Raw genomic sequence first — 20,894 nt, 5'->3', positions numbered from 1 at the left:
AGGGCACCAGGTGTGGCCTCTGCGCATGCTGTCCCAGCTCAGCAGAGCTCAGTGTGGCTCCCGAACAGGCTGGGTGTCTGCAGGTGTCCATGGCTTAGCCTGTGCCGCCCACCGCGCCCCCAGGATGACCCCAGCCTCCACTCCCAGGGCTGGGCGACTCGGAGCCTTCCCCTGTGGACCTCGTCTGCCTTCTTGTTCTCGCCGTACCCCACATACACCTCTACCACACCACTTCTAAATGCTTCCACAAACATTTATGAGCATCTTCTCTGTGCCAGACCCTGGTTTTAGTGCTGTGGGAATAGCAGGAAACAAAACAGGTGAAATCCCCACTCTGGTAGCATTTGCTTGCTAGGAGTTGGCAGGGGGAGCGAGACAGTAAACAAGTAAATGCGAAACATAGACAGATAGGAAGAGAGCCATAGGAAAACATTAAGTGTGGAAGGAAAATAGTGCCGGAGGCGCTGACAGCTTTACAGATTTAGATAGGGCAAGAGCAGTGAAGGCCTCTTCAGAGAGATGGCCGTGACTCGCGAGCTGAAGGAGGCAGGGGAATGAGCCATGGGTTTACAGGTGGGACGAGGCGAGGGGGGCATTTCAGGCAGAGCGAATGGTAAGTGCAAAGGGCCCGTGGCGTGTTAGAAAAGCGCTATTTCACCATTCAGAAATTCCCTGCCTGCTTGCCGTTTCCTCTGCTCTGTGTCTCGGCACCCACCGCAGTAGTTTGTGTCAGGAAACACGGGAAGGGTCCTCACGTGGGCTGATTGCTGGGAGCCCGGCACAGCGTGGCTTATTCCAGGGGAGGGTTGTCTCGGGGAAACCACTGACCCAGACTCACAGTCTGAGCGAGAGCTGAGAACTAATTCACCCTCCAGTCCAGAGAGAAGGCCAAAATGCTGTCCTTGCTCCTTCCGAATGACTCCAAATTCTTTAATCTCCCTCCATCTAGATGCCCCCAGAACCAGCCACAGCCCTGGGATTCTCGGAGGGGAGAATTTGATTCAAGGATCAGAAATTTCTGGTTTGAATTTCAAGCCTTGTCTCTGATTCATGTGTGAGCGAATGCCTGACTTTCTGAGCCTCGGCGTCTGCTCCATAAAGTGGGCCTCAGCCCCCCGCCCTGCCCACCCAGAGGTGCTTGTAGGAACGACTCAGTGGCTGGTTGAGCGTGGCACTGCGTGGCAGAGGTTCAGTACGGTAGCTATTGCTGCTGCTGCCGTTTTCGTATAATTCTGTCACTGTCTTAATGTCAGGTCTCTTCTGGTGTACGTAGCTTATTACTGCTGCTGCCGTTTTCGTATAATTCTGTCACTGTCTTAATGTCAGCTCTCTGCTGGCCAAGTCCCCAGATAAGCCAGTCAAGCTCTGCTGTTAACAATTCCCGGCATGGCGTTACCAGCATGCTGCAAGGGAGCCTCAGAATTCAGCTCCGTGTTCCTTGTACAGGAAGGCATTGCTGGTCCCGTGAACTCTGGCCTTCACAAGCTGCCATCCCAGGAAAAGTCTTGGCTCGTCTGCCTGGCCTCGAGGGAAGCTCGAGCAGTTGCCTGGAAGCTGCTACAGTTCTGGAGAGGTGGTGAGGCAGTCTGGGGACCCGAGGCTGGCCCTCCTGCCGGAGTCCTGCCCTGACCCAGCTGGCTAAATGGCTTTCCTGGATGATGAAAAATAAGCCTCTGAAGTCTGGTGCTTTTCTGTGGTTGGACCCTGGCTGTGTGATGACCTGTGTGTGCCTCGGGTTTATCATTCAAAATATGAGAGTGATAAGAGTTCATGGTACCTTCTTCATAGTGTCGAATATGTTGAATTAATAAGCATAAGGCTTTCTATTAATAAAGCCTACATATATAAAGAAAGGATTAATATATGAAGTCCTTAGAGAAGTGCTTAGACACAGTAAGCCCTAGATAGATACTCCTTTTATTTCGAATATAAATGGGCTATGACCAGGGAGGGGGTGACATTTTTTCACTACAATCCCACATTCTGCTCTTCAGCTCCAAAAAGATTTTTCAAGACAGACTCATATCAGTCAACCTTGTAAGAGCCTGATGTATAACCCACCGTGCCAGTTAACCGCTTCCCAAAGAGAAATGTAGGTACCCAGTGCTCTGTGAGTCTAGAACTCTCTTGCATGCTGTAAGGGGCCCGAGGTGGGCCTCTGACTGCTGGTGTGCTAGAGACGTGATGACTTGAGCTTTTCTCTCTTCCAGAGGGCGTACCCCCTAAGGTCGGTGTGGGTAGATCCAGGGGCCAACGGGGCTGGGTGCACCTTGCTTTTCTCTCTGACTTGTCTATATTAGGGCTTTCCTGGTGACCACAGTCCTTTTGGTGGCACAGTTCCCTGTGAAGTGTATCCCGGAGCCATCTGCTTCCCCATCTCCACTGCTGCCACCATACTCCAGCTCCCTGTCCTGTCTGGGCAGTGGCCACCCTGCTTCCACTGTCCCCAGTCCAGTCTGCACGGGCAGCCAGTGTAATCTGAAGGCAGGTTGCCCTTCCTTGCTGCCCTGGGGTGAACCATGACCCTTTAGAAGGTGCATCCACTCCGAACTGGGAATGGACCTTAATGTGGAAAAGGGGGTTTTCTGGTTGTAGTTAAGGTTCGCCAAGATCTCAAGATGAGGTTATCCTGGACAAGTATCCTTAGAAGGGAATGGAAGAACAGAGCGGGGAACAGCGATATGGAGCCAGGTTTAGGGTGAGGTTGGAGTGAGGCACCTACTAGGAATGCCAGGACTTCCTGATAACAGCGGGAGCTGGAAGAGGTGAGGAAGGATCCTCCCCTAGAGCCTCAGAGGGAAGGCAGCCCCTGCCCTCGGAGCTGTGAGAGAATACCTTTCTGTTGTTTCAAGCCACCCTGTCTACGGCAATGCCGGGAAATGAATACAGGGAGCTTCCCAGTCTGCACAGACCCCTCCCTGACTCCATGACCCAGCCCTCTGGCCAAGCCCTGCTGCCTCCGGGCCTTTGCGTTTGCTGTTGCCCCTTGCTAGAACACTCTTCCCGCACTGCTGCAAGTCTGACTTCTCCTGATTGTAGAGAAGCCTTCCCAGAACGTGGCTGGGGATTCCTGGCTTACCTCCTTCACTGCGCTGACCTCAGCATGCATCTACATAATTGTACTCAAATACGAAGTTAAACTGTGTCTGTCGCCTCCTTTGCTCCATCATCCCCATCGGAGTAAAGACTTTCTCTGTCTTGCTGATGATTCAGACCCTCAGTTTCCAGCTCAGTGCCTGGCACATGGTGGTTCCAGCAAGTATTGCTATTTATTGAATTAATAAATACAAGGCTTTCTATGAATAAAGAAGTGGCCAAGTCCCGCTCACCTGCTCTTGACCTAGGGGACAATTTATCGTTCTAAAAGACAGCTTTTGGAGATACTGTGATCTCATTCGTTTTATATGATAGAATGTAAAGCCTTAGCGTTCTGGGCAGAACGTACTGTCCCCCTCTAAACCATTCGCCTAAACCTGCCTCTGGGATGGGCTCAGGACAGGAAACTGACTACTCCTAGGCGTATTGAGTTCTCTATCCATAGAGGTGTGCACACGCACGCATATTGAACTTTGCAATTTCCAAAGACCTCATGGGGTCCTTGGGTCCACCCACCCACCCACCCCAGTCTTCCCCCCAGCCTGCTAACCCCCTGCTAGCCCTGTCCCTTTTCTGGACCACTCTTTGAACTTTTTTCCAGTTGGACAAATCGAGTCCACCCGAAAAGCCTTACGTGTGTGCCTGCTCACACAGAATTTCACAGCGCAGGAGTTTATCAGTCCTGAATGTATATTTAGTGACAGGCTTGGCTAATCTTTCATCTAATTACGCTCATTAACATTTAAATGTATAATCATTAATATATCTGGGCATGGCGGTCTAAATATTTTATAGAGGTATTAATTACTGCAGACTTCAGTCTTACCATAAAACTCTCGCACCCCTCCAATTAAAGGGACCCTGACTGGGGGTGGCAGTGCTGGGGTCTCCAGGTTCCAGCTGCCCTGTGGAAGCATCGGCTGACAAGGGGAGGACAGGTAGAAATTGTGCTCCCTGACTTCTGTCTGCCAGACTTCTGTTGGCTGCAGTCCCAGGACCCCCCCAGCAGAGGGGAAAAAAATCACAGACTGGATCACAAAAATTAAAAATAATAATTAGTGCCGCTGAGGCTTTGGGGAGCCGATACAAAAACGCCCCTTTCTTCCTTTGCCAAATTAGAAAGCAGTCGCAGGGTCTCACAGGAGTGAGACAAATGAAGATCAGAATGTGAGTTTCGTGGCTGTAAGAGCTGATCTGGGAATGTGGCTCTGGCCCGTGGCCGGCTAACACTTGACGCCAGAGCTAGACACCCTAGACTGGCACGGGCAGGCTGCGTCTGCTGTCTTCATACCTTTGAGGTCTCAGCCGGCGGTACAGCTTGTCTCCAGACATCCTTTCAGCCTATGGGTGTGCAGGTTTTTACTGTGCCCAGGCCAGTCAGAGCACTGAGGCTCAGAGAGGTCACAGGGCTTCCCGAAGGCACACAGCCAGTAGGAGGCCGAGCAGAGCCCTGTGGTGTGTGGTTATCATTTGCTCCTCCTCGCTGGGTTGAACCAGCCACCGTGAGGCTTCTGCCGTGGTTGTGGCCGTAGTCCTGGTGAAGAGCGTTTGCAGAGTTCCCGGTGGGGGCTCATGCAGATAGTCCAGGGAGGGGCTCACTCTCCTTTCACAGATGCAGGAAGACTGGCATGAGGTCTGGTCCCACAGTCCCACGTACAGTGAGCAGCAGAACCCAGGTGGTCTGGCTCCAGGGTTTCACTCTTGAGCCCTGCTCTCCGGAGCTTCTCCTGCCCTCTAAACTTGCCTGGGAAGAGCCTGACCCTAGCTGCTGTGTCACCTCGCGTAGTTCTGCTGAGTCTCTGTTGAGGGGCAGAGGTGGTGAGATGAGCCCAGGTCACTGGGCACCTAGGAAAACATCTTGATGGTCTCAGGACCTTGAGACTATGACACCAGAGCCCAGAGAGGTGCGTGAGTTACCGAGGCCTTGCAGCATGCTGCCTGCTCCCCGGTGGTCTCCCCGTTCAATCTTGCTGCCTCCTCTCAGGACTGAGCCAGAGCCATCTCTTGCTGGAAGATGACCTTCCACACCAGCCTTTTAACATAGTCCTCAGTTAGGGGCCATTGTGGCTAAAGTGCTGCATCCCACATGGCCAACTGCGTAATTCAAGTCCCAGACCCAGAGGCTTGAAAACCACGCTGGGTGCATGTGTGAGTGTGCCCAAAATCCCAAGAGGAGAATGGAGCAGAAGGGATTGTGACCTGGCCATGCCCCTGGGGGAGTAATTTTTCATTTTCCCTCTTTCTCTGTCTCCAGTGAGAACGCACACCCTATAGCAAGAAAACTAAAAAATAAAATTAAAACAGTCCACATTGTGTGGAGTCAAAGCTGTGGCTGGTGCTGCATTTCCAGAAATCTCCACCCCAGCCCTCACCCAGTAGGGAATGTCCGTGTTCCGGGCCCATCTCCTGCCTCTATTTTTAGTGGTGATTTGGAGGAAGGAGGACTTTTCCTGGACTCCCCTTCAGGGAGGAAAACAAACCCCACCCCCTCCCCGCCTGGCCCTCCCACTTCCCTCCTGCTGTCTAAGGCAGCCCTGGTCCCTGAGAGGAGCAGAGTGGGGGGATGGCTCCCTGGAGTGAGCTCTGAGCTTTCCAGGCTAGACCTGAGGGGTGGGTGGCCCAGCCCTGAGCCCCGCGCCCAGTGAGGACCAAGCACCATCCCCAGAGGTCCCTGCAGTGCCCTCGCTAGGGCTTGTGTGCAGGATTCTGAATCTCCCGGCCTCTGGCCCACCCTTCCCATTGGGAGTCCCAGCCTCTGGGCACCCAAGCCTGAGGGAAAGGCTTTCTAGGTGGCCAGCGGCTCACCCCTTGTGGCCCAGCTCCAAGACAGCAGGTACTCAGGTGGCCTTGAAACTGCTACTCTCCTCCCCTGGCTTGGGGCCAGTTTCCTCTCCAGGTGCCGGCCAGTCACTCTGCAGCACTGACTGAGTCACTTCGAGCAGGTGACACCAAAGCCAGTGATCACCGTCTCATTTCACGCTCACCGTAGAGTGAGGAAAAGGCACAGAGAGGTCACAGCCCTAGTGAAGGGGAGTGCCAGGCTTCACAGCTAGCTCTGTCTGCAGAGACCAGTCCCTCCGCCGTGGATGGGCCCAGATCTCCTTCTCCATTGTCCACAGACACCTGCTTGGATCAGTGTCCAGTACCTGGCCAATGGCCAAAGACATGGCTCATTTTATGATTTTTGATGACATTAAATATAGTAATAATATGGGGACCAGCAGCTGGCGTAATGGCTATATCGCTGGACTCCAATGTAGTCGACCGTGGTTCGAATCCCGGACCCAGTGGCTTAAACTCACTCCGGGCGTGTGTGCATGTGTGCCCAAGATCCTGAGAGGAGAATGGAGGAGAAGGGATTGCGGCATGACCATCCCACCCCACCCCACCCCCGCTCCGGGATGATTTCTCACTTTCTGTCTCTCTGTCTCTCTCTCTCTTCCTGACAAGCACACATGCCCTATAGAAAAACTTCTCCAAAGAAAAAAACATTAAGAAAAAAATAATAGTAATAATCTGGAGTTCAGAATTCTCTTGGAAAGCAGGGAGCGTGGCATTGCTGGGCCCAAGCAGTCATGGAAAGGTGCCTCCTGGAGGTGGGGCAGGCATTCTGAGTTCTCCCCACCCACTTCTCTTACTGGTAGTCTCTGACAGACCCTGTGGGCTGTTGCTTATTCCACCCTGGAGCAGGGGTCCTAGTCCTTAAACTGGAGGTCTGGGGAAGAGGCAGCTTGAGCCCCATGGACCTGTAATCTCAGAGCCTTCTGCACCCTCCACAGGGCATCCGTTTATTGTTTCCTTTACCTGCCAAAAGCTGCACCTGGTGTGGCTCCTGGAATGGGTGTCCGATGAGGCCCAGGCCCAGGCCCTGCCTTCAGGAGACTCCCAGGCTACCTAGGAGGCTGGGCAGTGCAGGGCTGCTGGTCTGGGTTCCAGGCTGTGGTGCAGATTCCTGTGCAGCTGGGCCATGGTTAGGTGGGGTCGTGGACAGGTGGGGGCCTGGGCACCTGTGGAGCAAACAGTGGCATGAGCTGTGGGCTTGGAAATCCAGAGAGAAGCTGCATTGGCGTCTAAGCAGGGGAGAGGCAGAGGAGCTGTCAGGGGAAGGAAGAGGTGTTTGCACGACCATTTCCCACAGTAAGCACGGGTTAGCACCTAGTGGTAGATGGTGGCCAGCTCAAAGGAGAAAAAGAAAACAAGGAAGGGAGTCCGTGGAAGAGTGTGCCCAGAAAGTGACATTTTAATAAAGAAGAGGAGAGGAAGTAGGCCGTGGGTGGGTGTGGGGTGGGGGAGGGCTTTTGAGGCACCGAAGGGCCCTGCAAAGGTCCTGAGGAAAGTAGGTCACCGCGTGAAGAGCAAGGAGGCCAACGTGGCTGTAGCAAAATGTTGGCTGCAGAGGATGAGGTCAGAGAGGTTTGGGGAGCCATGACAGATGGCATGGGCCCTGGGGGGACCATTGGAAGAACTTTGAGCTCATCCTTGAGAGATGGGAGCCATGGGAGAGAAGCAGAGAAGCAGCTTGATCTGATTCGTCTTTTAATAGGGCCACTCCTCTGCCACTTGAGTCAGACTGGAGAGTCGGGACCAGTTAGGAGGCTGCTGGTGGGGACGGGGCCCAGTGACTGAGCAGTGGTGGAAGTGGCCGGACTCTGGTACTGGGTTGAGGGTGGAAATGGTGGGACTCGCTGAAGAATTGGGTAATGGGAGGTGAGAGGAGGAGAGTCAAGGAAGATCCCAGAGTTTGGAGCCAGAGCAACTGGAAGGCTGAGGCCACCATGAACTGAGTTCAGGAGGCACTGAGAAGAGCAGGTTGGGGGACTGGTCCAGGACTCTGGGGCACGTTAAGTTTGAGATCCTGTCAGATGTCCAGGCAGAGACATGGACGGTGCTCTTCACTCAGCGTGGAGGTCAGGGGCGAGGTCCAGGTGGATCCGACCAGCCGGGAGGCATTGGTGTTTGATTTAAAGCTGTGGGGTTGGGGCCAGCAGGTCACGTAATAGTTACGGTGCTAGACTCCCACGTGGCGGACCGCAGTTTGAATCTTGGACCTGGAGGCTTGAAACTCACACCAGGTGCGTGTGTCAAAATTCCGAGAGGAGAATGGAGGAAAAGGGATTGTGGCAGTGGCCATCCCCCCTGGGAGCTGATGTTCTGTCTGTCTCTCTGGCAAGTACCTGTGCCCTATAGCAATAATCTCTCTTAACAAACAAACGAAGCTATGAAGTTGGACAGTCCGTCAAGGAAATGATGGAAAAGGAGGGACCCAAGGACCGAGGCCTCCAGTACTTAGAGGGCAGCAGTGAACAGACCTGAAAAGAGGCCAAAGGGAGCAGTCAGAGATGAGAAACCAGGAATGTGGGCCTTGGGGGCCAAGGAGGGTGTCACCTGCTGCCGATGGAGCCCATCAGAGGGAGACCATGGGGACTGGCACGCAGATTGCCAGTGACCTTGTAAAGACCAGCTTGGAGAAGTCAGAGTGGGTCTCAGAGAGTACGGGAGGAGGGAAATGGAAACGGCAGTGGACGATCCTCCCAAGCATTTTTGCTCCAAAAGAAAGAAGAGAAATGGAATGAGAGCTGCAGAGGGAAATGGGATCAAATGGGGGGTTTTCTGTTAAAACTGTGAGAAAATTGCATGTTTAATGGTGCTGGGGAAAGTCTGGTGGCAAGTGTATGCCAAGTGCAGGGAACTCAAACTCAGTCCAAGGGGGCGCTTGTAATGAAAGGGAGGCCTCGGTTTCCAAATGATGGTGGGAAAGAGCACCAGTGTCCAGGCTGATGGCAGGGGAGCCCTGTGCAAGAACCAGGTCCCCAACACTCCTGAACCCCAGGTTTTGCCTGTGTTGAAAAGACAGCATCTGGTCTGCCTCCCGTCCTGAGCACCTTAAAATTCTGTTGGTGCCTTGGGCCAGTAAAAGCTTTGGTTTACACAGGTATTCTTATGTCCTGCCTGGGACATGGCAGGAGCAACAGGAAGTAGCTGTGGACACGGTTCATGGAATCCAAGGCAGTTTGGCAAGAGGTTCAGCCATGCATGGCCAGCTCTGAGAGCCTGAGTCTCCCAATGAGGGTGGGGGAGACAGTCTCCCCTCCCCAGTGAGGATGGGTGAGACAAACAAAGAATTATAAAGTGTGCTCACCCCAGTGGCTCAGCTTCCCACTGTCCCCCAGCTGTCCACCTTGTTCAGTCGTTCATCTGAGAACCTCTCACCATTTCCTGAGCTCTTCCTATATGCCAGTCCTGGGGATTCAAAGTGAACAAGACAGGCCAGGTCCCTACCCTCCAGGAGCTTATATTAGCTAGAAGTAGACATAAAAGTATGTGAATAACTTACCTTTGACCCCCATTGAAGGAAAAGAAAAGTCTGTTCTCTCACCTTTAAACATGCTGGTTGGATTATTTATCACCATCTCATTGGTATGATAGGTTTTCCACCAGTTGAGAGAAGTGTTTTTCGCTCTTTTGGTTAAATAGTTAGCTTTGATTCTATGGCGTGTGATGGTAATTGACCCAGACAGTGGTCAACGGGTAGTTCTCAAACATGCTAACTCTGATCAGCCACTAGTGACATCTGCTCCACCATTCAAGGCAGAGTAAGAAAATCTGCTCTGTTTTGCTCCCATGCCCTGGCAGACATCCCTAATCAACCGAGGTTCCCAAAGAGCCTGGTTGACTAGTCATGTCTGCCATGGCCACAGGATTGGAAAATAAGAACCCAGTCAAGATGTTTGCCCTTCCTTCCCCAGACAGGAAGTTATAAAAGGTATGCTAACTTTGTCGGGTGGCCTTGGGAGCAGATCTGTGGATCTTCTGGAAAGATCCTGAGCCTGTGTGTTAAAGTTTTACAGTAAAGTGCCAGTTCTGCCACTCACTGGCTGGGTGAGTTGGTCAACTCACTCCACCTCACTATGAGAGGACAAGGGGGTTAAGGTTCATGAGCAGAGTGCATTTGGGGGAGCCACTGGTGGCTGCCACTGGTCGAAGTCCTTAGGTGGCCTTGCCCTCTGAGAGCACCACCTACTGAGGCAAGAGTCTGCTTTACCTTATAAAAGAGGTTGAACTCTGACCTCTTCTGAGCTCTCCTTTCAAACAGGAAGAACCAGACCCAAGTAGTATACACTACTTCCTGGACTGCAAGTCTGTGAGCAAGGTCTACACGAGTGTTCTTGATCCTGCCAAGTGCAAGGATCCTGCCCTAGGTTGTGCCTTTCCTTCTCCAGGCCCTAGGTCTTTTCCTGAGGCTTGTTTTTATTGGTCAGACCAACCTGTATTGCCTGGGTCCTCCTGGGGCCTGAACTCGTGCCTGGGAGCTGTGGGGCGTTCGGAGACAGGGAGAAGCTGACATTCAGTGTGTGCCTGCAGTGTTCAGCCAAGCCCTGTGCTGGCTGTCATCGGAAGCCCTGCACCGTCACACATGGCTCAGCTGCGGAGGACAGGGCAGCTCAGAAGTTGCACGTTGTACCTAGGGCCCTCTAGCTAAGAAGGGGCAAAGGCAGAACTGGAATCTGGGCCTCCCTGCCTCTGAAGCAGTGTCCTGAGGTGCTCTTCTTCCAAAATGCTCAAAGTCTGCACCCCATGGTTCACTCAAGACAAGACAGCCTGGCCCCTGTGTGGCGGAAGTTATAATCTCATTCCATTCACCTTGCTACAGACAAGAAAACTGAGGCTTAATTGAATGTAGGCAGATTCCTAAGCCAGTGCTTCTAACTCAGCTGTGTTGGCCTAAGAATTTGGAGGCCTGGGGTCACTGGCTGTGTAATATTGGCATTCACTTTCCATTCCTGGGGCCCCGTCGTTCCATCTGTAGAGGAATGTGGAGCTGCAGGAACTCTGAGGGCCTCACGTTTTGGTGGGTGTTTATTCAAAGGCTCAGGCCCCAGTGATTGGTCAGGTCCTTATGGCCCCTGCCTGCCTACCCTTGGTTTCCTCTAATCTACAGGTCCTGAAGGCCTGAGGAGCCAGGAATGTTGAATGGAGAAGAACGGGTGCCCCCTGCTGGCAGTGGCTGGGATTGTACTACGTGGGCTGATGTCAGTACATGCCACAGCCCTCCACCTGAGCACACCTTTGTCTTAGGCCCACCCAGACTGGAAATTTTCACCAGGGCGGCTGGCCGTGAGACATCCGGGTCTGGACCCACAGTATTCTGAGCTTGGACTAATAGGAAAGCTGACTGTGGAATGAGACTCTCGGGCAGGCTGAGGATGCAGCCATAGACAGTGGGCGGCCGGGGGGTGGGGATTTCTTAAGAGCTGCAGACTTGCATGTGCATGTGTGTGCCTGCCATGTACAGCCCACATGTGCAGGAGCACGTCCTGCCACTCCTTCCAGCAGCCATGGAGTGGTAGTGGGGTACACATCAGACCGAATGCAGTGGGACCTCAGAGAGCCCTCGGGGAAGGTAGGCCGGCTGCAAGAAGTGTCCAGAGCAAGAGTACCCACTGAGCATCTGGTCACCCACTGGCTTTCTGGTTGGGTGCGGGAGCACGCGCTGTTCACAACCATGTGGTTTCACAGCAGGGCAGGAGGGGCTCGAGGTCAGCACCCCACATGTCAGGCCAGGAGCTAGTCCTGCAGCCACGTGGTTCCTGGTGAGTACGTTCACCTCTTGAGCCTCCGTTTCCTCCTGCATAGACACGTACAGCGCCACCCACAGCACAATGTCCCCTGAGCGGACGGGCGCAAGTGTGCTGTCGCTGACTGTGCTGTGGCAGGGGTGGGGGGTGATTTCGGAGGCAGCAGAGCAGCGGGGTTGGGAGGGCGGGTGCCAGGGAACCGTGGGAAGTAGGTGGCGAGCACTGTAAGGGGCTCAGAGCAGTCCCCAGGGCCTCGGTGTCAGTGCTGAGAGTTACTTCAGTATCTGGGACACTGAGACTCGGGGAGGTTAAGTGACTGGCCTCAGTGCCAGCTGGAAACTGAGAGCTCTGGGGCCTGTCCACCCTCCATGTGGCATCCGCCACAGCATGGGCATGTTTGGGGGCATCCGCTGATGTCCTGCAGCCTTCGCCCAGGGCGGCAAGCACTAAGGCGAGTGACAGTCTCCTGGGGCCTCAGCAGCTGAAGGGAGGCTCACCAAGCCCAGTACCCCACTAGGCACTGAAGCTCTGTGGGAATGGTGAGAGCATCCTGGGGTCTCGGTCCAAATGTGGCTCCCACTGTGTGCTGCCCCCATGGGTGAGAAGAAAACCCTGCAGGCCCAAAGCTGCCGACTCACACCCTTCCCCTCCGTTGCTGTGGTCCTCAGAAGCTCAAGGGCTGTGGCTCAGCCTGCCCTGCTCTCCGCACACGTTGGCTATGGCCTCCCTTCCCATCATAGGAGTGAGGGTCTGGCCTGCGCCGGCAGAGCAAGGGGAACTGCAGGGACCCTCCCTCGCTCTCTGGCCTCCACCCACCAAGACTCCCATTTGCAGAGTTAGATATGGGGCTGGCACCCTTCTGATGTGTCTCACACGTGCATTGCACAGGGGCATTCCAAGCAGGGAAAAAAGAAGAGGTCTGCAGTGGAGGAGGCTGGAGGGTAGTGATGTGCCCAGAAAAGTGCCGTTGTCATGGGTTCCAGCCCTGGTCACACACACACGTCTGGTTCCCTCCTCTCACCCCAAGAGTCCTCACATTCCTGGGTGGCAGGCTGGTCTCATTCCATGATCCTGCAGAGCCCCCTGGGTGTGACATTGCTGTCACCATGGCAGTGGTTCCAGTAGCCTGGCTGCTGGAATGAGACCTGTCTGGAAGAAACGGATGACTAGAAAGTCCTGCCTCACAGGCGGGCAGCTCAGCTTGCCCAGGAGTGTTTGGGTGTTGGAAGGAGAGACATGAGCACAGACAAAAGGAAGCGAGGGGGAAGACCACTGCATCATCTCGTAGCTGTGTGTGCGTGGATGTCGAATGAGTTCTCCAGGGTCTGTCGTGTTGATCTCCTCGTTTGCTTCGAGTTAGAGTTGGAAGTGGGGGGCTTCCTGTCTGATGGGAGTGACCCAGCACCTGGGTGCTTGGGAACCTTCAGGTTGGATAAGGGAAGCACATACCATCTCCCCTCACCGTGAGTCCCCCGCCCCTGGAGCTGCTCCTCTGTGGGCTTTTCTGAGTGGGCTCCACGTGGCAGAGATGGCCAGGCCGTGTCCAACAACAGGTGACAGACAGGTCACTGTGCCCTTGGCGGTGGACATGTGTGCCTCTGAAACGCTGCAGGCAGGCTGAACTTCGGCCTCTTGGTGAACATGATGGTTCCAGAGTTTCGTTTTTAATTGCTCTTTACTTGTCATTCATTCCCAGAGATTCTGCTGACCCGTTTTCTGGGTCCTTGACCTGGCCAGGTCTATCCCAGGATCCTCGAGCACTGTGGGGGAAGGGCCCTGAGAGAAGCCTTTTGAGGTGGAGTGACAGCACTCCTCACGGCCTGCCCCGATGGGACTGTTAGGGATGTGCTGGGCCATGGTTACTTGTAAACCCCGAAACACTGGGGGTGGATTTCCTCCTGTTACTAGGACTCCTTGCCCAGGTGGTGCCGTGAGGGCCCACGCCCCTGTTTTCCTTCCTGCTCCCCGTCTGTGGCTGGTATCTTCCTTCCATGTGCTCACCAGAGTGCTTATAAAGTCAGCCGTGGGCTTCCCAAGACATCTGTGTGTATCTTAGTGGCCAGGACTGTGACACAGGCCCTCCAGCTGCAAGGGAGCCTGGGATTTGAGAAGCACTGACGGGTGTCAGTGGTTTCAGGGGGCCACTGACACATTGGCCAGTACCCCACGTGAAAGCAGAGTCATCCTGATGCGGAAGAGGGTGGACGGGTACCAGCGTCAGCCATGTGCATATGGGTTTGTGCTGGGAGCGCCTTAACGTGGATTGTCTTCGCGCTATCTCTGTAGAGCATGCGAAAGCTCTTGACAGAGACGTAACTGCTGGGCAGTACGGACAGAAGACACCTGAGCATTAGCCAGAGAAGGCCAGGAGAGGCTTGTTTAGAACCCCGAGGTGCTCCACAGCTGAAGCATGCAGCTGCGCCTCCCCTATAAACGAATGAGCACCAGAGATGCCCCATCCACCCGAAGCCCAGTTTTCTCTGTCCTTACTCAATCTGCAGCCCTTCCCCTCAGGGTGCCCTTACCGCTTCACCCTCGGCAGGGGCAGGTTTGTCTCCTCTTTAGATGCCCACTACGCAGTAAGTGGGCATTCCGTCTGGCTCACCCCATCCTCACAGCAACAAGCACAGAGCCTGGCATACGGGAGCTGCTTCACCCAACAGCCTGGTGGCAGCTCTATCCTCTTAGGGAGAAGCCACTGATCGAAGGCGCCGGCCAGCCTGTGCTCACAGGGAACCTCAGTCAGATGGAGAGGCATAGCACAGCCTGGAGGTGGCCCACACACTGCATGCATGTGCATGCACACACGTGTGCACAGATTCACACACCCCTCAGACTGCTGGACAGATGGTGCAAGGATGGAGCAACAAGAGAGTCCATGGAGACCAGCAAGAGGCTGCACCATCACCCACCTTCGAGGCCATGGGACTTGGATGCATTAGCGAGCCATGGGCACTGCTGCTCGGCAGGCTGAGGTCACATGGGAGGCAGGTTTGACTCCTGACCCACCCTAAAAAGCCAGTGTGGTGATGCACACCTTTAGTCTCAGCTACTCAGAAGTCAGGAGGATCAGGGACTGCTGATCAGGCATGGAGTGGTGGCAGAAGACTTCTCCAAGAGGCTTCAGTTGCCAAGAGTAAAGCGTGGAGTTTGGTCCCCATGCAGATGGAGCTAATAAATGAAGGCAAATCAGAGCCCCAAGGGGGCTGAAGACAGCCAAAGGGCAGAGACTTAACCCTGCTTTAACCCTGGGACCATGGGACCCATGTTTTTCCTCTGCACTGGGAGGAGTGTCCTTCTGAAGCTCCAGGAAGCCACTGTGGTGACCTTGCTGGGGTCAGTGGCCTCCAACAGCCACTCACTCATCAGTGCTTCTTTGCTGTTCCTGGAGCCACCAGGCCAAAACCAGCCTGAGACCAAGCATCAGACACCCGCTCAGTGCCGGCCCAGCCACGGAATAGCTGTGAAGCCTTAGTCTCCTCCTCTGTCAAGTGGGACAGTAGAAATCCTCAGCCACCTCTCTCCTAGGAGCGTAGCCAGGATCTCGTGAGGTGAGCAGATACCTCAGTGATGGCTGCCTGAGCTCTTTTGGGCAATCCGGACCAGGCTATATGTTCAAATGTTAGGGTCCCTTAAAATGACACTCACCAGTAATGAGGCTGCACCTTGCTAGGTGCCACAGCACCAAACCAGCCCAGCGGTGCCGCCCTCCCACTATCCCTGCCCTTATAGTCTCCAGCCCAGCATGCCCGGAATTCCAGCCTGGTGACCAAGACCGCTGCTCAGCCAGGCTGGATTGAGGCCTGGCCCTCCGGGAGCCAAGGGGCTCAAAGCTGGAGTGTAACAGGCCACCCAAGAGCTGGGGTCCCCACTGCACGCTGACTGTGCTATGGTGGTATGGCCCCTGCTGGCCCGCCTCCTACACTGTTCCACCTGGGGAGGGAACAGAAGGCAGGGGATAAACAATGGGGCACCATCCAGGGACGGGGGTTCCACACAGGCTGAGTTGCAGGACTGCCTGCTTCATGTCAGTTCTCTCAGCTAGCCTTGGGGCTAGGGACCCTTTGGCTTTGGGGGCTTCACTGTGGAAGCACCGTACCATTAGAGTCAAGTGTGGGCTCCGGGGAGACATGGCCGTGTGACTTTAGGCAGACGACTTAACCACTTGGCCCTCTCAGACTGGAAGCCTCCAGAGCCCAGGAGTTGCCTTGCCCCGTTTCTACCATCTCTACAATAGCAGGCACAGTGCGTCTCAAAAACCTGTCTTTGATACTAGGTCTAGGGCAGGGACAGAGTTCTGGGGGGTCTGGGAAAGGGGTGAAGAGCCCCCACCATGCAGTCAGAGCCTGCTCCATCAGACAAGGAGGCCACTGTGGGGAGCAGAAGCCACGCTGCCTTGCAGGAGACTGCACAGGGGTATGACCCCGAGAATTGCTTTTCATTTCCATTTTTAAAGAGCAATTCTATTTCTTTCTTTATTTTTCATGCAAGTGTATTTCTCCCATGAGCAAGGGAAACAGAAAAAAAAAATGAGGCAGCACCCCAGGGTCCTGCTGCCACAAACCGCCTCGCACCTCCCTCAGCCCAGATCATGGCCACACATGTGCCTGGTGTACGCAGGGAGGGCTCCGGATGTGAACCTGGATCCTTCGCTTGGGGTCAGCCTTGAGATCATTGCATTGTACCTCTGCACCACGGCCCCTGGAGTGGATTTTTCAGTAATAGCTTTAGGAGATGATGTGATTTATACCCCATGTAATTCATCTACTCGAAGTATACAAAATCCACTTGTGTTTAGTATATTCATAGAGCTGTGCGTCCATCACAGCAACCAAAGTTAGAACTTCTTTATCAGCTCAAGAGGAGACCCATGCCTTTCCACGACCTCCTCTTTATTTTTTAAGAGAGTTTTTGTTTGTTTGTTTGTTTTTGTTTTCCTATAGAGCATGTGCACTCACTGGAGAGACAGAGTGAAAGAGACAGAAAGCAAGAAATCCACCCCCCCCTCCCAGGTGGGGTGGGACGGATGGCTGTGCCACAATTTCTTCTCCTCCATTCTCCTCGCGGGATTTTGGGCATACACACACACACCAACATAAGATGGCGTCCAGGACTCAAACTGCAGTCAGCTATGTAGGAGTCCAGTGATATAACCACTATGCCATCTTCTGGTCCCTCCCTACTGCCTCTTTATACCCCCATCCACCACTGCCACCACCACAGTCCAAGGCAACCTCTAACAGTGTCTATAGATCTCCCTGTTCTGGGTGTTGCATGTGCATGGAATCGTAGCATGTGGTCTTTTGACTTAGACAATGCTTTCATGGTTCGTTCATGTTGTGGCAGATATCAGGACTTCTTACTGTTTGAGAACAGTAAGTATATGAGCATAGCTCATTTTGTTCATTCATCCGTGGGTGGACATTTGGGTGGTTTCTACGTTTTTGGCCATTATGAATAATACTGCTGTTTACTGGGCTATTGGAAAAGGCATGACACATTTTCACATAGAAAAACAGAAGAAAACACATCATGACTTTTCTGATGATCCAAGCATGTGTTAACACATTTTTATGTGGACATACATATCCATTTCTTAGCCTAGGAGTGGAATTACTGAATCACAGGATAACTTTATGTTTAATTTTGGGGCGGAACTGCCATACTGTTTTTCCAAAGCAACTGTACCATTTTACATTCCCTCTGGCAGTGTGTGAGGGCTCCAACGTCTCTGTATCCTCACCAGCATCCGTAGCTGTCTTTTATATTCAATTTCTACTGAGCGTGAAGTGGTATCTCATTGTGGATTTGAGATGACTAATGATATCAAGCACCCTTTTAGTTTAATTATGGTTGTTCCTTGGAGAAATGTCTCTTCGGCTCCTTTGCCTTTTAGTTTTTTGCTATAGGGTGTGTACACTCACTGGAGAGAGACAGAGAGAGAGAGAGAAAGTGAGAAATCACCCCAAAGGAGGATGGTGAGTAATTCCTTCTCTTCTATTCTCCCCTTGGGATTTTGGACACACGTGCACATGTGACTGGCATGTTTTTCAAACCACCTGGTCCAGGTGGGATCCAGCCACCTTAACCTCCACGCCACCTGCTTCCCCCTGCCCAGTTTTTAAAACAGATTATTTGACTATTATTGAGTTGTAAGTTATTTATATACTCTAATCCCCTATTGAATATGAAAAGACTTTGAAAAGTTTATGGGAAAATGGAATTAAAGTATGAGTTTATTTTAGTGCAAAGAATTTTGAAACCCAGTTTTTTCATAATAAACATTTCCTTTTAACTATTGAAGACCCTCTTATATATGATTCACAAATGTGTTCTCACAATCTGTGGGGTGTCTTTACTTTCTTGATGTTGTCCTTTAAAACATAAGAGCTTTTACTTTGGTGAAGTCCACTTTGCCTAGTTTTTCAGTTGTTGCTCATTCAGGAAGTGTCATCTTTCTGCATGTGTTTAATTGAACACCTCTCACATGAAGGACATGAGGCAGTTGGGACTGTCAGACTGGCTTGCGTTGTCCCTGTGGCCCTAGGGGTTCATTTCTTCAGAGGATCCAGGCCCTTCAGCTTCCTGGGCTGTGGGGGTCAGGAGCTCACCGGGCCTCAACTCTTTAGTATGAGAGACCCAGCCAGTTCAAGGCTGAAGGACACATTTAAGTAAGGACTTGCTCCCTGGTTGGATTAGTAGATCTGAGAGGTGAGAATAGACTCTGGACACAGACCTGGGTTCAAATCTCGGGAATGCCACTAAGTGACACGGGAGCTTGGGAGACCCTTTATCTTTCTGAACCTTGTTTTTCTCATCTATTCCAAAGGTAATGAGATCAAGCCCCTTCTCAGCCTTCAAGCCACCTGAAAGAGACAGCTCAGGAACTAACTTGCTCTTCTGTCCCCAGCCATGAAAGCCGACCGGAAGCGCTTAAAGGGTGAGAAGACGGACCTGGTGAGCCAGATGCAGCAGCTGTACGCCACACTGGAGAGCCGTGAGGAGCAGCTCCGCGACTTCATCCGCAACTACGAGCAGCACCGCAAGGTCAGTGCCCACGCACCCTTCCCTCGTCCTCCCCTCCCCTCCTCTCCTCTGAGTCACTGCTCTCCCATCTCCCCAGCATGCTGGCTGCCTTTGGACCCAGCACAGAGTCTGCCCCTCCGATCTCAGAACACACCCCTGGAAGCCTCTGACATGTCTGGCCAGACTTGGGTACCGTAGTGAAACTAGCACAGCCCCTGGATGGAGGCTCCATGGTTCCTGGGCAAACAGGCCTGGGCAGGATAGCATAGTGTGGACAAACAACTGTGTAGACAGGAGTCCAACAGGTTCAGATCCCGGATCCCTGTGTGTGTGCTCTTGGACATTGTATTTAACCTCTCAGAATCTGCTTCCTCCTCTGCAAAATGATGCTCCTGGGTGTGGACCTTACAGAGCTGAAGTGAGGAGTCTACGAGACAGTGAAGACCAGCTCTCAGCATGAAAGCATCAGTATAGGTTTGCTTTGTCAATAACACCACGTTAGGGAACCAGCAGTTAGCGTAATGGCTATGTCGCTGGACTCCCACGTAGTCGACCGCGGTTCGTGTCCCGGACCCGGTGGCTTAAAACTCACGCCGGGCACGTGTGCGTGCATGCCCAAGATCCCGAGAGGAGAATGGAGGAGAAGGGATTGCGGCGTGACCATCCCCCCTGGGGGGTGATTTCTCGCTTTCTGTCTCTATGTCTCTCTCTGTCTGTCTGGCGAGTGCACGCGCCCTACAGTGAAAATCTCTCCAAAATAAAAAAAAAAAATAACACCACGTTACATGGAGAGAGAGCTACAGGGGCCAGTAGGTGGCATGATAGTTAAGATGCTGGGCTCCCATAGCTAATCTCAGTTTGAGTCCTGGGCCTGGTGACCTGTAAATCACACCAGGTACATGTGTGTGTGCCCAGAATCCCAAGAGGGAGAAGGATCATGTGGCCAACCCCCCCTCCACGGGGGTGATTTCTCACTTTCCCTTTCTCTGTCTCTCTCTCCTCTTTCTCTCTCTCTGGTGAGCACACATACCTTTGACAAAAATCTTAAAAAAAAAAAAAAGAAAGAAAGAGAGAAAGGAAAGAAAGAAAGAAAGAAAGAAAGAAAGAAAGAAAGAAAGAAAGAAAGAAAGAAAGAAAGAAAGAAAGAAAGAAAGAAAGAAAGAAAGAAAGAAAGAAAGAAAGAAAGAAAGAGAAGGAAGGAAGGAAGAAAAAAGAGAAAAGAAAAGAGAAGAGCCTTGTGGGTGTTACTCACTTAGCACCCACACCCACACTGTGGGGTTAGGACCATCCTGGTGTCGCACCCACACTCACACTGTGGGGTTAGGACCATCCTGGTGTCTCACAGAGGAGCTGACAGACACAGGAGGTGAGAGCTAACTCCTCCACTGTCATGCAGCTGGCTGGCATCAGGGCAGGGGTCTGGTCCAGAACCTGGATCTGGAGCCACAGCACCGTGCACCTCTGCCCTGACCCTAACCCTAACTTCTCCCCCTGGTTCCCTGTAGCCTTTTACCGCAACCTCTACCTGTGTCTACCCCCTTCTGTCCAGCTGTCCCCCTCCCCAGCTGGAGGGGCCACGGTGGGGCCACCAGTCTTTCTTCAGTAGGCGAGGCAGAGAGCCCCTTGCCTGACTGGCCCTGTACCCGTCTGCAGGGAAACCTAGTTGCCCCTTGCTTAAGGGACCAGGAAGGGGCTGGGGGGAATGGGACCAGAGGACTAGCTTGCAGCCAGACCTCTTCAGTGACGCACTGCCCCCAGGGCAGGAGACAGGCCCAGGCGGGCCTGGTACCACTCGTTCCCCTCAGTCGTCGGCTTCCTTGGCAGCAGGACGTGGTGAGAGCACGCAGTGGGCTTGGGTCACTTCTGCACACACCAGCAGTGTGGCTCCTCGCAAGCAGCTGGGTCTCCCTGGTCTCAGCTGGCGTGTCTGTGAAATGAGTTAATAACAGCAACTACCCTGAGCCCAGCATTGCCAGCGCTGAAGTTCCTGGCACACAGAGGGCAAGCCAGGGCAGGAGGGGCACACGCTTGCTGTCATTACTGCTGTCACTGCCCCTGAGGGATCAGAGCCATTCCCTGATTTTTTTTTTCTTGAGAGGTTTTTTCACTATAGGGTGCATGTGCTCGCCAGACAGACAGAGACATAGAGACAGAAAGCGAGAAATCACCCCCCAGAGGGGATGGTCACGCCGCAAT

The 20,894-nt window shown here is 53.2% G+C and overlaps 1 protein-coding gene across 1 annotated transcript in view; it reads left to right on the top strand.

Annotated features, from left to right (window-relative positions):
* KAZN (kazrin, periplakin interacting protein) overlaps nt 1-20,894 on the top strand; it is a 535,612-nt gene that overhangs the window by 418,603 nt on the left and 96,115 nt on the right. Inside the window, exon 3 of the mRNA XM_027770620.1 lies at nt 18,583-18,719. Coding sequence (XP_027626421.1) covers nt 18,583-18,719 — 137 coding nt within the window. The remainder of the gene's footprint in view (nt 1-18,582; nt 18,720-20,894) is intronic.

The sequence above is a fragment of the Tupaia chinensis genome, unplaced genomic scaffold (genome assembly GCF_000334495.1).
Source record: "Tupaia chinensis unplaced genomic scaffold, TupChi_1.0 Scaffold000146_1, whole genome shotgun sequence".
NCBI classification, from domain to species: Eukaryota; Metazoa; Chordata; class Mammalia; order Scandentia; family Tupaiidae; genus Tupaia; species Tupaia belangeri.
The sequence above is the reverse complement of the archived record's forward strand: the minus strand, read 5'-3'. Positions and strand labels throughout refer to the sequence as shown.